Genomic DNA, 15,826 nt, shown 5'->3' on the forward strand with positions numbered 1-15,826 from the left:
TGCAGGGTGAGAATAAAGTAACTGAAGATCCCCTTAAAAGGAAGAGCCCACCTCCATGTAACTCAAAGGCTCTTTTCACCAGCATTTAATTTTATAGCTACAACATGGAAATAAGAGATAAATATTGCAATGGGTTGCTTTTTCTTGCTTGTTTCCCAATGTTGATTATATTTTTAATTCATTACCCGGTTTTTCTTCATCTTCTACTGTACTTACACAGTTACACTGGCTAAATTTATAAAATAGCTGGACAGTATCTTCGTGTTCAGAAGCAGCATACCTCTGGACTTTGGATGCTGCAACAAATACAGGAGGTTTGTTGCTCTCATACTCTGCTTGCAAGCTTTCCCAAAGCAACAGAATTTGACAACTAGAGCATGGGTGGTTAACCTATAGTCCTCTACATGTTGCTGAACTACAACTCCCATCAACTAATGGACAGGGATAATGGGACCTGTAATCCAGCAACATCTGGAGGGCCACAGGTTAGTCACCCTTGTACTAGAGAGACCATTGATCTGATCCAGCAAGGCAGTCCAACCCTGGCAGATTACAGCTATATTCAAGACACAATGTTAGAGCAATATCAGGAACCTGTGACCCTCCAAATGTTGTTGGGAGTCCAGTTCACATAGACGCAGTCAGCATGGCTAATGGTCAGGAATGATGGGAGCTGTAACCCAACAGTACCTGGGAGGGTCACAGGTCCCCCATCTGTGGTTTAGAGGAGTTACATGAGTGAGGCCTCACGTGCTCCCCACTCCTCCAGCACAGCCACCAGGAGATCAGAAATTTATGCTTCTGTTCTAGAGCGACCACTGAACCCTAAACTGCAGTTAATTTTAACTGCAGTTAGTTGACCATGAACTATGGTATGTTGTCATGTTTCAACAAACCACGGTTAAGATTAACGATAGTTTGTCCTGGTTCAGTCAATATGACAAGCTGCAGTTACTCTACTCCTCATGGCCACACAAGAGGGGAAAGAGCATGGGGAAGAGCATGAGTCTAAGGCTTGCACAGGCTCATTCTTGTAACTGAGCATGATCTCTGAGTTTCATAGGCCTGGGCTCATATGTTCAGGGTCCAAACATCTCACAGGACAGCCAGTGCAAGTTTTTACCATATATTCTACATAAAAGGGAAGCATTTAAATGCATCCAAATTCCCAAAACTGCATGATTGTGTCTCTGCAAAATCTTCAGAGCTGAAAAGGAAGCAGGCAAGAGGAAGTAAAACATTACCTCTAATGTATAACTGACCACATAATTAGCTCTTAAAAATAATCCAAGGCACCACAATGAGTCAGTACCGATTACATGGCTTCCCCACAATGACTTTTGATGTGTACAGTGCAGTCCACGTAAGGTTTCATCAGGGAAGGCCAATCCACTAATCATGCCAGGCTGAACTACTTTTCCTCCTGAAATTCAGAAGCCCTTGATACCATGTTGGGCACAACACTGAACCGGACACACACAAAAATCCTTCCACACAGAGCTGGGCTTTCCATAAGGTCAATTGGCACAAACTATGTCAGGAAGCAGATTTCAGGGACAGCAGATTTCACCCCAGAAGCAGCTGCCTTGGATAGCCCTTTTGTTCCTCCTCATTTCAGAGAGTGGGGTGAGACGAGATGGTAGAGGGAACTAACCTAACCTAACTGCTGTGTACCTCTTGAGCTTTCTATCACATCTCTACTCCACCTACATTTCATTGCAAGGTTATTGTAAATCTGTATTTTTTTAAAAAAAACCTGGGCAAAGCAACCCAACTTCTATATCCAAAGAAGCTTGCATGCAACTTGTGAATTAATTTGCTTTACATAGATTTCCTTTTGCATCTATTTAGTTAGCTAGTGTTAAAGATCAAAGAGCTATCAAGATTACACTGTGTCAACCATACCCTGCCAAAAGCCTTTCAACCACCTTCTCCCCCCATACATACCCCATCAAAATTCAGAAGAGGTTCACCCTCTTTTCAAAATCATCTTTACAGTCTTAACGTCTAGAGCCTTGACTTTAAAAAAAGAAAAAAGAAATAAAAACCAAGATTTCCTCAGAATTGCAAACACCACTCTTAGGACTTGTGTAGAACAATTGTGGGACACAATGCAGCCTCATGAATGGCAAAGAACAGATTAATATATGTTGTCTTATTAAATTTCTACTCCTGCTCTCCACATGCTTAAGGCAGCTTGCCCTAATGCAGCCTTTCCCAACCAGTGTACCTCCAGATGTTGTTGGACCACAACCCATCAGCCTCAACCAGCATTGCCAATGGTCAGGAAAGATGGGAACTGTGGTCCAACAACATCTGGTGGCCCACTAGTTGGGAAAGGCTGCCCTAATGTAAACAGTGAATGCATAACAAAATGCATTAAATGCTGCATTGCAGTGCATGGATAAAATGTAGTGAGACAGAGAACATGCATGGAAAGCACAACAGCAGACAAACATCAAGGGATATCAAATTGTACCTACCTGTTTCCTGACTGTGGGCCAATTCGTTCAAGATACACAGGTGCACTACTGCCAGTAGACAGCAGGGGACTCGGTTAATCCACATTCTTTTACAATTCACTATGGAGAACTGGTCACCTCAAGCGGGAAAGAGCATCATTCTTCACACAGCCAGGCTCTAATCATTAGAAAAAGGGAAGGATTAATTGTAGAGTTTCACACAATATCACCAGTTTATATTCTTGGAAGATATACAACATCAACAGATCACAATGCTCGTGCACTTGTGAACAGTAGGCTGTAGAGAAATGTTACACAGCATGTACTGTAGCCCCAAGGAGCTTATTTCTGGCTGGGGCCTTTGGGAGCCTTCACAGGCTGGACAAAATATGTTCCTTACTGCCAACCCAGTATTTGTTTCTGCAGCAGTGGCAAAGAAAATCAGTACTAATTTGGTACAGGGTGATGCTGTGTCTTGTGCTAGAGATCATTTGAAAAGATTTTTTTTGCAAACATGTTCATAATGCTTTTTAATTTAATTTTTGTGTGATGTCTGTTAGTTTTCAGTAAACACACACACACACGAATCCTGAACAAAAATCAGAAGACCCAACTCTAATGCCTGACATTATCATAAGGAGCTTCCTATTAAAAGCAGAAGATTGAAGCGGGCATATATTTGGCTACAAGACTAAAATGCTGTTGAACTGCACATATGGTTCAAACAGTTAGTAATAATACTGAAGAGATATGAAACTGAAGGAGTTGATTTATTATTAGAGGAGGGGCCAAATGCAGCCCTCCAGGCCTCTCTATGTGGCCCATGGAACTCTCCCCAGGCTGCGTGCATCCTTCCCCAGCCACATCCCCTCTCTGGCCCTACTTTGCAACCTCCTTTTTTGATCTGCTTGGAATACATACTTGAATTCTGATAATGCTTCTTGTCTACACGGATGAAGGAGGGTGTGTGTACTCACACAAACTAGGCTACTGTACAAAGGTAAAAGTCACATTTATTGCTCTGCTCGCTGTTGCATCTGGCACCACCCACCACTTAGCATGCAGTCCCTAGATGGTTGCCCGGAAGGCAGTACAGCCCTCAGTCTGAAAAAGGATCCCCAGCACTGTATTAGAGAGAGTGGCCACAAGGCCAGCAAGAAAGAGGGGAGACAAAAGAGATATGTGTCAAACCTCTCTCATGGAGATGAACCAGAACAGGAGTTGCCAACCTTTTGTGGTCTGTGAGCAAGTTTGCAAACTGAAAGAACTGTGGTGGGCACCAAACTGCAACCAAGGACATACTACAACCTATTGAGCTGGCTACAAGAGAATGCTCATTTCAAATGCTAATTTCCGCAGAGGAAGGAGGCCCTGTGGGCACCTGGGAAAACCTCTGTGGGCACATGTGTGCCAACAGGTGCCACGCTGGTAACCCCTGAACCAGAAGGAGCATATGCAATTGCAAACAAGTCCCTCTCATGCTCCTCAAACATTATAATGGAAACTTAAAGATGCTTTTAAAGTTCTTCCTCTGAGAAAACTGCTATGTTGAATGTCTGACCATGCAGAACGATTATACTTTGTCATCCATGCAACTATTTAACATGGCTTTTTATTATGAAATAATTTTTTTTAAAAAAAATAGGAAGGTAAAAAGGGCGTTCACACACACACACACACAATACAATAGTATCAAGAATTACTGTTCTTGGTATATCATAGTTAAACTACTGGAAATTTCAATTTTAAGAGATGTTATGTGGCACCATGGGTCTATGACGAAGTCCTCCAATCTTCTGATCACATTCTAGTAAAATGCAGACACACACATACATTTTTCTCACAGTGATTAAGCCACATAACTTAAATCCCAACTCTCTCAGTGATTAGCTAGCTTCTCCTTAGGCCATTTTGCTGCGGAGGAAAAAAAATGTTCACAGGAATATAAGAAGACACATTATATTGTCAGAGCATTGGTCCATAAGCATCGTCCTATCTACTTAGACTGGCAACATCTCTCTGGTCTCTCAGGCACGGCTCTTGTCCAAACCTTCTTATCAAATACTCACTGGTCTGGTTCAGATGTACATATCTTGGCTTAACAAGGGAACATATGCACAAGTCTTGCGCTCACACATGCCCCATCCTCACTCCGCTTTTTCCCGTCTCTCACCTCAATGTGCCACAATTAACCTAGGAAGCCTTCAAACCACCACCCAAATCAGGAAACAGCAATTAACAGGATCAAACCAAGCCAGGATTCTAAACCAACTTCAAACCTTCCCAGCCAGGCTTCTAACTGAAGATGCCAAGGACTGAACTTGGGACCTGCTGAATGCAAGGCAGGAGCGATAACCCTTTCATCCAATGTAGGAAGATGCTTTATACTGATTCAGACAATTGGTCCAACTGTATCCAGGGTGTAATCTCACTAGGTGAGAGATGGAGAGAGGGTTTCATCTTGCCCCAGGTGAGAGATGGGGAAATGATTGGCTTTCCACCTGTTGAGTTTGTACACGATTACTGCTGTTGAATGTTTTGAGTATTTTGCTGAAGTGAGTATTGCGTGGATGGAGTGATGGGATGGGCACAAGGTGAGTGTGACTGTGGAATGAATGGGTATGGCAGTATGGTTCTTGAATTCCTGATTTGCATTACTACGTGAGAATATGCTTTTTATTAATAGTTACGTGGTTCTTTTTAGATATATACTGTAATCATGTTGTATTCAGTTGCTGTGTATATTTGTTTTGTGTATGATTTGCTTTTGTTTATTTTACTTCTCTACACTGCTTAGAGATTTATTGCTTATGTTACTTAAAAAGTGGGATTTTAGCAGTAATAGTAGCAGTTGCATTGAATGTGGAATTTTTATTTTTATATTATATATATATTTGTTAAGATGTAAACCGCTTTGAGACTTCTTGAAATATAGAGCAGTAAAAAATGTCACTGTACTGCCTTCAAGTCAATTCCAACTTATGGTGACCCTATGAATAAGGTTTTCATGAGGCAGAGAGGCAGTGACTGGCCCCAGTGCACTTCAATCATGGCTGTGTGGGGATTCGAACCCTGGTCTGCCAGGTCATAATCTAACACCTTAACCACTACACCACACTGGCTCTCATTAAATAAATAAATCAAGCAAGCCAGCAAGCACCGGATAGTCTATCCTGACTGCAGCATCCTAAGGAAACACAGCAGCCAAGACTAGAGTCAAATCCTCCATTACAAGCAGCAGATGCACAGAGTGGCAAACGGCTCCAGGACCTAAAAATGGCTCCATTTTGTTTATTTATTTTTCATTTTAACTGGACTATACTTTGAAACAAGGGTCAAAAGGAGGTAGGGGGAGTCAGCCCTCTCCCACATTTCAAGACTGCCTGAGGCTGGGTCCCATCTAACACACACTGAACATGGGAACATGCCCTACTCAAACTCAGACCATTCGTCTTACCAGCTCAGGACTGTGTACACTGACTGGCATCTTCTCTCCAGGGTTTTGGGCAGGGAGTCTCTCCCAGGCCTATCTGAAGATGCTGGATATTGAACCTGGTACGCTCTGTTTGAAAAGCAGAGGCTCGACTAATGAGCAACGGCCCTTCCGCAGGGGCACAGTGGTTGGAGGGGGGAGAAAGCTAAGATCAGACTGGGGCAGCAACCCAACAAGAAGAGGAGTTCCCCCAGACAAATTCTTCATGCTCCACCTACTAGAATTGCTATTTACTCCGGGGGGGGGGGCAGGAAGGAAGACAGACATAACATAACTTTGGGAAAAGTTTCAAATTGAGAAAATTATGCGAGAGGAAGGTTAAACATCCACTCTTGCACAGCTGTCTCTGTCCAAATTTTCTCCCTACACACTTTCTGGCAGTTTAAAAAATAAAACAAAATGCATCAGGAGATCCCATCAAGCACTTCCCACTTCACATCTGTTTTGGCCATCATTTCTAAGAGTACACTACAGCGTCTTTCAAATTTCTATGAGCAGAGTATATGTTTTCTTTTACACCTTTGCCAGCAAAGCAAGTGCACTACGGTTGGCTCTTCTGGAGCAAAACATTTCTTTTCAATTAGTTGAATCAACCTTTGGCTTTCAAGAGAGTCATCTGAGCAGAGGAATACCATGCTATTTTTAAAGAATCATGGCTTCATAAAATTCAATTATTTGGCAGCCTGACTCAAATTACCCCATTTGGCCACATCCATTTAACCAAATGTTCCCTGTAAATTTTCCAAAAGCAAGAAGCTCTGGTGAGCTGTCCCTCTTGTCCTTCCTCATAAGACAACACCCTTCTTTCTAACCGGAAAAGTGCTAGGAAGTATTTTGTCCTAGGCAAGAAGTGTAAAATGTACTGCCTTCAAGTCGATTCCGACTTATGGCGACCCTATGAATAGGGTTTTCGTGGTAAGCGGTATTCAGAGGTGGTTTACCATTGCCTTCCTCTAGGCAAGAAACACCTTGTTATCAGTATTTTTAATTATATACAATTATATACAACTGCAGAAGTCTGGCATTGACCTGAAGTTCAATGGGGTGAGTCTACCCCTGAAGGACCAGGTCCGCAGCCTTGGGGTTGTGCTTGATTCCAGGCTGTCCATGGAGGCTCAGATTTCGGCAGTGAGCCGGGCAGCCTGGTATCAACTACACCTCGTACGAAGGCTGCAACCCTACCTTCCTGTTCATCAGCTCCCACTGGTAGTAGACGCCCTGGTCACCTCTCGATTAGATTACTGTAATGCGCTCTACGTGGGGTTACCCTTGAAAACGGTCCGGAAACTACAACTTATACAAAACGCGGCGGCTCGACTACTTACGAATAGTCGCCGCCGGGATCACATCACACCAGTGTTGTTCGATCTACACTGGCTTCCAGTTGTCTTCCAGGCCTAATTCAAGGTGTTGGTATTAACCTTTAAATCCCTATACGGTCTCGGCCCAGTTTATCTAAAGGAGCGCCTTCAACGCCACCAATTATGCTGCCCGACAAGATCAGCCACACAGGGCCTTCTCTCAATCCCGCTGACAAAAACAGCTAGATTGGCGGGAACTAGAGAGAGGGCATTCTCAGTGGCGGCCCCCACCCTTTGGAACTCCCTCCCACAAGATCTACGGCACGCCTCTTCCCTAAATGTATTTCGTAAAGCCTTAAAGACCTGGCTCTTTCAACAGGCCTTTGGGATTTCCGGGGAGGGTTAACTTTTATGACTGAAATGCCTCTTACCCTGCACTAATATTGTTGTTGCTGCTGTATTGTTTATATATTGTATTAATGTATTTTATCACATTGTGTTTTAACTGTTTACATGTACGTCGCCTAGAGTGGCCATCGGCCAGATAGGCGACACATAAATTAAATTTTATTATTATTATTATTATAAGCATTCAGATATCCAATTATAAATTGCAGGAATTCAATCCCCAACCATAATTTTGACCAACTTTAGAAACTTCAAATAAACTCCATATTCAAAGTCTGCTGGATATATGTACTGTGCATAAACTTGCAGCGTATCAGATTTGCATTAAGTTAGTTAAAAACGGGATGCTGGACCAGGGAGATCCTTGGCATGATCTGGCAGAATTCTTCCTAAATTACTCTGTATTAATGGAAGACTGGATTATCACTTTAAACACAATTAGGTGCACAAACGCAACTGGATTCAAGATCATAATGTATTTTTGCTTAGATAAAATTGGTGCCTCTCCAGCCTCACTCAGCAAGAAGTTTGCCCGCAAAAAATTATTCACCCCTATTTTTCCTCATCAGGTACAAATTCCTAATCAGGTACAAATTTTCACCCACCCACCCAATATGTGCAGTGCCAGAACCACAATGCACATAATTGTGCTCTTGGATAGAGGAACAGGGATTTAATATTTTGTAAACTGGCCATCAATTTAATCTGGTGGATATTTGCATCAATGTTTTAAGAAACTTTATTTTCTACACAAGGTTTAGGCTTTGAGGCTTTAAGTCACCCTCAAAGTAGCCCTGTGAGGTAGATCATCATCAATGTCATTCTTCAGATGGACAGTACAGACTGAAACAGAGCATATCACCTATGCAAAGCCATTTGAACCCAGGCCTCCTAGATCCAGGTCTGCCACAATACTAACTGAATTATGCCAGATCACACAACCAAAGGTGGCATATTGAGCTGCAACATACCATTATATAGTGCTCCAGCTATGTAATGTGACTTCTCCAAATGGGCAGCAGCTCTTCAACCCATTGTTGTTATGTGCCTCCAAGTTGACTGCGACTTATGGCAACCCTATGAATCAGCGACCTCCAATAGCATCTGTCATGAACCACCCTGTTCAGAGCTTGTAAGTTCAGGTCTGTGGCTTCCTTTATGGAATCAATCCATCTCTTGTTTGGCCTTCCTTTTTTTCTACTCCCTTCTGTTTTTCCCAGCATTATGGTCTTTTCTAGTGAATCATGTCTTCTCATGATGTGTCCAAAGTAGGATAACCTCAGTTTCATCATTTTAGCTTCTAGTGATAGTTCTGGTTTAATTTATTTAATTAATAACACCCAATTATTTGTCTTTTTCGCAGTCCATGGTATCCGCAAAGCTCTCCTCCAACACCACATTTCAAATGAGTTGATTTTTCTCTTATCCCCTTTTTTCACTGTCCAACTTTCACATCCATACTAGAGATCGGGAATACCACGGTCTGAATGATCCTGACTTTAGTGTTCAGTGATACATCTTTGCATTTGAGGACCTTTTCTAGTTCTCTCATAGCTGCCCTCCCCAGTCCTAGCCTTCTGATTTCTTGACTATTTTCTCCATTTTGGTTAATGACTGTGCCAAGGTATTGATAATCCTTGACAAGTTCAATGTCCTCATTGTCATCTGTAAAATTACATAAATCTGTTGTCATTACTTTTTTAAGTTCAGCTGTAGTCCTGCTTTTGTGTTTTCCTCTTTAACTTTCATCAGCATTCGTTTCAAATCATTATTGGTTTCTGCTAATAGTACTAGGCAGACATTTTTCTCAGCCATTCTACCTGGAAATGTTGGGGATGAACATGGAACCATCTGCATTCTTTCAACATCTGTCAAGACATTTGAATCTGCCACATCAAGTTGAACTATTGGCCCAGCTAGCATAATATTACATATTCTAACTCCCAGAAGAGGAAGCCAGTCATGGCCACCAACTTAGATTGATTTAAAAGAGGATTAGTCAAATTCATGGAGGAAAAGGGTATCATGGCTGATAGCCACGATGGATATACTCTGCCTCAATAAGTGGAGGCAGTATGGTTCTGAATACCAGTTGCTGGAAACCACAGGAGGAGAGGGTGCTCTTTGGACTCAGGCCCTGCTTGTGAGTTTCCCGTGGGCAACTGGCTGGCCACTGTAGAACAGGATGCTGGACTAGACAGGCCACTGGCCTGATCCAGCAGGCCCTTATGTTCTTATGACTGGTGGATGCTCTCCCAAGCCTTGAAGTCAAAAGCCCTTCCAAGCCCTGAAATGGAAGATTTTTAAACTAGAGATGCCAGGGGTTTAACCTCAGACATTTTGCAAAGCATGTGTTCCACCACTGAGCTATGGCCAGAGCTAGGCATCAGCTGCTCCACAAATAGGCCAATAAACGCACCACATCATAAAGGACATCCTGAAAGCTGGAAGAAATGCACCCACTCCGTCACCTTACCTTACAGCAGTCTTTCTAAAGCCAGATGAGCGAGGAGGGGAAAGATTGAGTTGCCACAGAATTATGTTACAACTACTTCCTTGGCAAAGGCCTATCCCAGTAGTCCAGGTGGGGGAGAAATCCCATTCAGTTCGCATTTAAAGGTGAGCCTACCTAATTCACACTTTCCAAAAGAATGCACGGAACAGGACGCAGCTAAGCTTCAGCATATGCAGTCCTCCAACTTTTGCAATGCCGCTCTCCAGCTAAGCAACATATACAGAAATGCATACATTGGGGCAAAGTGTGCACAAAGTGAAAGTGCTTTATATGAGGGGGAATTGCTTTGCAAACGTGTGTATGTTAGACAAAATTGCACACAAAAATGTGCATATTTGGAGACATTTGCACTAAAATGCTGATGCAGTCATTTTCACGAGGCCTTTTTTTAAAAACCTTCTCAAACTGATGTGGAAATGTGAAGATTGGGAACATAAGAAATGGAGAGAAACGGCAATGAACACATCTGTCCATCCCTACCCAGCAGCCTCTTCTAATTCACTAGAGTGGGGCGGGGGTTAACCAAAGCACGAACCTGGGATGATGCAGCTGTGATGGAGAGAGAAGGAGGAGGAGGCACTGTGCAAAAGGAAGGCCACATGCAGTTTGCAGCTCAGCTGCTTTCCTGGCTGAAAGCTACTGATACTTATCCGACACACACATACACATAGCATGGAAACAGCACAGCTGATTAGTTATCAGGAATGGATACATGCTAATGACATTTTCAAAAGCCAAGGCCAAAATTTTAAGCACCTGACATGTGGGGTTCTCTAGATCTGTTTACTGAGCCCTTTGGCCGTGGATTTGCTTTCAGTAGATGGAGTTTACTCTTCGTAGAGAGCAAGCTGGGAACGTGAGTAGCACAGGTGCTTCAAAAGTTACATCATGTACTTTTTTAATGTTTACGTCCAAGGGGAAAGGCCCCTATAAAACCATATTTTTTATTCCCCACCCCCTGCCAACTAATTGTATGCAATTACAATACACGATCCTTCAAGCAACGTATTTTGCTATTCGCTGAAGCACAGGCAAAATGAGGCAAGGGTGAGTTAACTCATCAGGTGTGTGTTGTGACACCCTGGAACCGGTAGACTTTGAATATAAGTATCTGAATATATATTTGGCCTCAGTACGGCATGTTTGAACAAGGTCGGCTGGAAAAAGAAACAAAATGATTCAAACAAATCATGAACTCATGTTGCTATTTATTTTTTCTAAGTGCTTGCCTACACAAAACCTTAGCATTGGACCCAGGGAGGCTGCTTTTTACCACAAGCACAGCTTGACAGCAGTGTGACAAATGTAAGCTTAATCACAAGCGAGGCAATGTGATCAGCAGTCAGAAAAGACTGCTTCACTTTGCCATTAACTTAACAGACGTTTTATACCCACTAAACTAGGGGTGGCTAAATTTCCTTGGCCCAAGTATCACATTTACTATTGGCCAACAATGGCTACGTGGGATGCATGTCAATGAGGGGGCAAGGCTAAAGCAAGAGAAGGTGGGGCCAAGTGGGCAGGCCCACCCCATAATCAGAATATAAGAAGAGCCCTGTTGGATCAGGCCAATGGCCCTTCTACCCAGCACCTTCTCGCAATGGCCATCCAGATGCCTGTGGGAAGCCCGCAAGCAGGACCTGAGTGCAATCACACACTGTTCCCCCATCACTCTGAAGTGCAAGGCAGAGATCTAAATCCCCATTGTCGCACTCGTCTGGACAGAGAACTGACGGGAACCAAACCGCAGCTGTGGCTATAGCCAAGGCCTGGACTACACATTCTCTCCTTTGGCTCATGCCCTTTTTGCCACTCTTGCTCCCATCCTACGGTCTTTCCCATTGTCCCTTTCAATCTCCAAGCTAAACCATCCTCATTAGGATGATGCCAACACCAGTATTTGATAGCCATAGCTGGAGTCCAAACAATCATAGGCAAAACTTGCATTTGAAAGGGCCGTAGCTCAGTGGTAGAGCATCTGCCTTGCATGCAGAAGATCCCAGGTACAATCCCCGGCATCTCCAGGGAGAGACTCCTGCCTGAAATCCTGGAGAGCCGCTGCCAGTCAGTGCAGACAATATTTTTATTTATTTATTTATTATTGAATTTATTAGTCGCCCATCTGGCTGGTTGTCCAACCACTCTGGGCGACGTACAAAATAAAACGTACAAATACATTAAACATTAAAAATCTGAAGCAATAATAGTAAAACCTAGCCCACCCCAAAAGCCTGCCTAAAGAGCCAGGTCTTCAAGGCTCGGCGGAAACTCATCACAGAACTAGATGGACCAGTGGGTCTGATTCAGTATTAGGCAGCTTCCTATGTTCCATCAAACTTTGGTTTGCACTGGTGTGGTTTGGTGCCAGCCATGGTTAGTGAAAACAATGGTCCCCAATATAATTTGACCCTTAGCAACAACACCGTAGTAGAGGAACACCCACATGAGAGGACAGACAACCACCAGTTGCTCCTATTATAACTAAAGATAGTTCACCGATCAGGAATTGTTACATCTTCTTTGGGCTTTTGAGCCTAGTCCAGAGGCAGAGGGCTATGTACTGTAGATCACTAAAGCTCCAAGCCTGTAAACTGTTGGAAACCCTATCAGCTATGGCTTCTGAAATATCAGCAGACATGGCTCCTCAACTTTTATCATAGACTCTTTAGAGAATCTATGATAAATTGAACAAGGACTGTTGAGACTAGGGTTCAAATCCCTGCTAAACCATGACGCTCACTGCTTGATCGTTCCCCAATTAAACTACCTCACAGGGTTGTTGTAGGAATAAAATGGGGGACACCTGCACCAAGAATCCTGGGGTGCACAATAACACACACCGTTCTACCTGCATAAAACAGGGAAGTTTGATTTTTAAAAATAATCTGCCCTTTGCCCCTCCCCCCCCAAAAAAGCCTCTGTTTCTCAAAATGTCTGTGTGTCTTGTTCCATGGAATTAGGGACTGAATACAGCCATTGCTTAAAGCCTTTACTAAGCCCTTGGAATTGGTCAGGACAAATAGCTATACAAATATGCAAATCCGAATGAGCATACTGCGCTGCTATCATCGCAACATTACCACTCAGCTCAACACTGACAAACACAATAATCATCATGAGCGATCCTGCGCAAGCACAGCCCGTGGTGACAAGGCGTCAACTGAAGATACGTAGGAATTTTCTCACTCAGCTCTGACTCATAAAAGCTTTTGAAGGCTAGCAAGGAGATAGACTTGAAAATGATGAACGGATGATAAGCAGCCAGTGCCACCAACACATATACAATAAAAAATACAGAGAAATGGGTTGGTGAGGATGGATTTTGTAATAAATGGAAATCCATCCCTGTGACTCACTTTGGCTCAGAAATAAACCAAATAAGGCTGAGCCACTTTCCCCCAAATCAGAGAGTATTTCCAAACCAAAGTCAAATTCAACCCCCTTCATGAAAGCTAGATCTACTTAACCCCTTCCTCTCTTCCCTCTAATCACCACTTACGGCTTGTGGCAGCCACAGAAAAATGGAAAAAGGAAAGTCTCTCCCTCACCTGTATAGATTCTGGTACGTTGTGTAGTACTGCAGCATGATGAACGGCTGCAGTAGCCTATGTCATTCCCCCAAGAGCTACTGCCATTACAACAGACCTTGGAAAACGGTTTCCCCAAAACCACTGGGAGGCTTTATTCCTGGCACCAGAGAGGGACTCAGGGAGAATGCTGAAATATTGTCTTTTCTAACACCTCCAACCTGGCCAGGAAGTAAAGTTTAAAGGGGGAGAAGGAAGTTGGGGGATCCAGTTGGGCTTAAGCAGACATTCTTCCTTGGCTCAGGTTTAAAATCAAAGCTGAAAAATTATGGGCTTGAAATGCTTACCTCTGCTTTCAGGGGACCATGACAAACACTCCAAAGCTCCTATAGGGCTCCAGGGTTAATGGCTTTTTACTGGCATCTCTAGCTTTTGCCAAGTCTTTTCGAAACTTTACTGGAGTGGACAACAAGGTTTATGTTTTTGATGTATCCTTGCTACAGTGACGACCTCGCCTCAGTCGTTCATGCTCTGGTAACTTCTAGATCGGACTACTGCAATGCGCTCTACGTTGGCCTGCCCTTGAAGATAGTTCGGAAACTACAGTTAGTCCAGAATGCAGCGGCCAGATTGTTGACGCGGACCAGAAGGTCCGCTCATATAACACCTGTTTTGGCCCGTCTGCACTGGCTTCCTATTTGTTTCCGGGCTAAATTCAAAGTGCTGGTTTTGACCTATAAAGCCTTACACGGCATGGGACCGCAATACCTGGTGGAGCGCCTCTCCCAATATGAAACTACCCGTACACTGCGCTCAACATCTAAGGCCCTCCTCCGAGTACCATCCCATCAAGAAGCTCGGAGGATGGTGACTAGAAATAGGGCCTTTTTGGTTGTGGCTCCCGAACTGTGGAATGGTCTCTCCGATGAGGTGCGCCTGGCGCCAACGCTGCTATCTTTTCGGCGCCAGGTGAAAACCTTTTTATACTCCCAGGCATTTTAAAGTGTATTTTTACAGTATTTTATTACTATGTTGTATTCTGGATGTTGTTTGGTTTTTGTATTGTTTGTGTGTTTTTGTTTCTTGAGTTATTGTATTTATTGTATTTATATATTATGCTTGCTTTTACCTTTTATGTACACCGCCCACAGAGCCTTCGGGCTTAGGGCAGTATATAAATTAAATTAAATAAAATAAAAATAAATAAATAAAATATCTGTTTGGGATTACTAAAAACAGTGCATTACACAGGCAGGGAATTAGGGAGTTTCATACAATAATAGTTATGTAAGATTGTGTTGGAAGCAGAGCTTTTAAGAGGGCATGGGACAAATTCACTTTTTGGGGAAGAAGGCGCTCAGTCTCATTGTACATGAACAACTCTGCTTGCAGAACTTCTCTGTTAGTGGCGCACCTGTTGTCTAACCCATCATCAAAACCGGCTATCTACATGTGCCAAATAAGTCAGAAGACTTGTGGGGAAGCCGAGAGAGAGAGAGAGGGAGAGAGAGGGGGAGAGAGAGAAGCTGGTGTGTGTCAGAAAGAAGCTGGTGTGTGTCCATCTTAAAATTACATGCCTGGAAAAATCACCACCTTCCTTCCTTTTGCCAAGCAGATCAGCGAAGGGCAGCCAAGTAGATCCGGTTTGCAAAAATGGGTGCCAGGGAGCTACAACCCATTGCAGATGAACTATTGCAGCATTTCCTGGTGGAACTGGCAGGAGCCTCGATTAGACTGAGGTTGAAAACAGAGGTAACTGAGTAGTGAAAGGTCTGGGGCTCATAAAGATTTGCTTGCCAAGAATGCCTCAGATTCCTGGAAACACCACAACTATGGCCATGAAAACAGTTTCTCCAATAAACAAAGCAAAGGAACATGAGATGCTACATTACAGAGCATCAGATGCCTAGTCCATCTGTTTCAGTATTGTCTATTGCACAGGCCAACAGCAGCTTTCCAGAGTCTCTCCCAGACCTACCTGGATGCTTGGGATTGAACTTTTTACATGCAATGCATGTGCCACCAAGTTGAGACTCTTCACCCCATGGCAGGAGTGGAAAACCTCCAGCCTGCGGGCTTCATTAGGTACAGTGTGCGTCTTAATTTGGCCTACAAGGCCA

The 15,826-nt window shown here is 43.4% G+C and overlaps 1 protein-coding gene across 4 annotated transcripts in view; it reads right to left on the reverse strand.

Moving 5' to 3' along the window:
• Positions 1 to 15,826, reverse strand: part of LIFR (LIF receptor subunit alpha) — a 122,518-nt gene that overhangs the window by 68,750 nt on the left and 37,942 nt on the right. For all 4 annotated transcript variants that reach the window (XM_061616701.1, XM_061616711.1, XM_061616720.1 and 1 more), the window contains exon 2: positions 2,484 to 2,640. In XM_061616701.1, coding sequence (XP_061472685.1) covers positions 2,484 to 2,568 — 85 coding nt within the window. In that variant the 5' untranslated portion in view covers positions 2,569 to 2,640. The remainder of the gene's footprint in view (positions 1 to 2,483; positions 2,641 to 15,826) is intronic.

This window comes from Rhineura floridana, chromosome 1 (genome assembly GCF_030035675.1).
Source record: "Rhineura floridana isolate rRhiFlo1 chromosome 1, rRhiFlo1.hap2, whole genome shotgun sequence".
Lineage (NCBI taxonomy): Eukaryota > Metazoa > Chordata > Lepidosauria > Squamata > Rhineuridae > Rhineura > Rhineura floridana.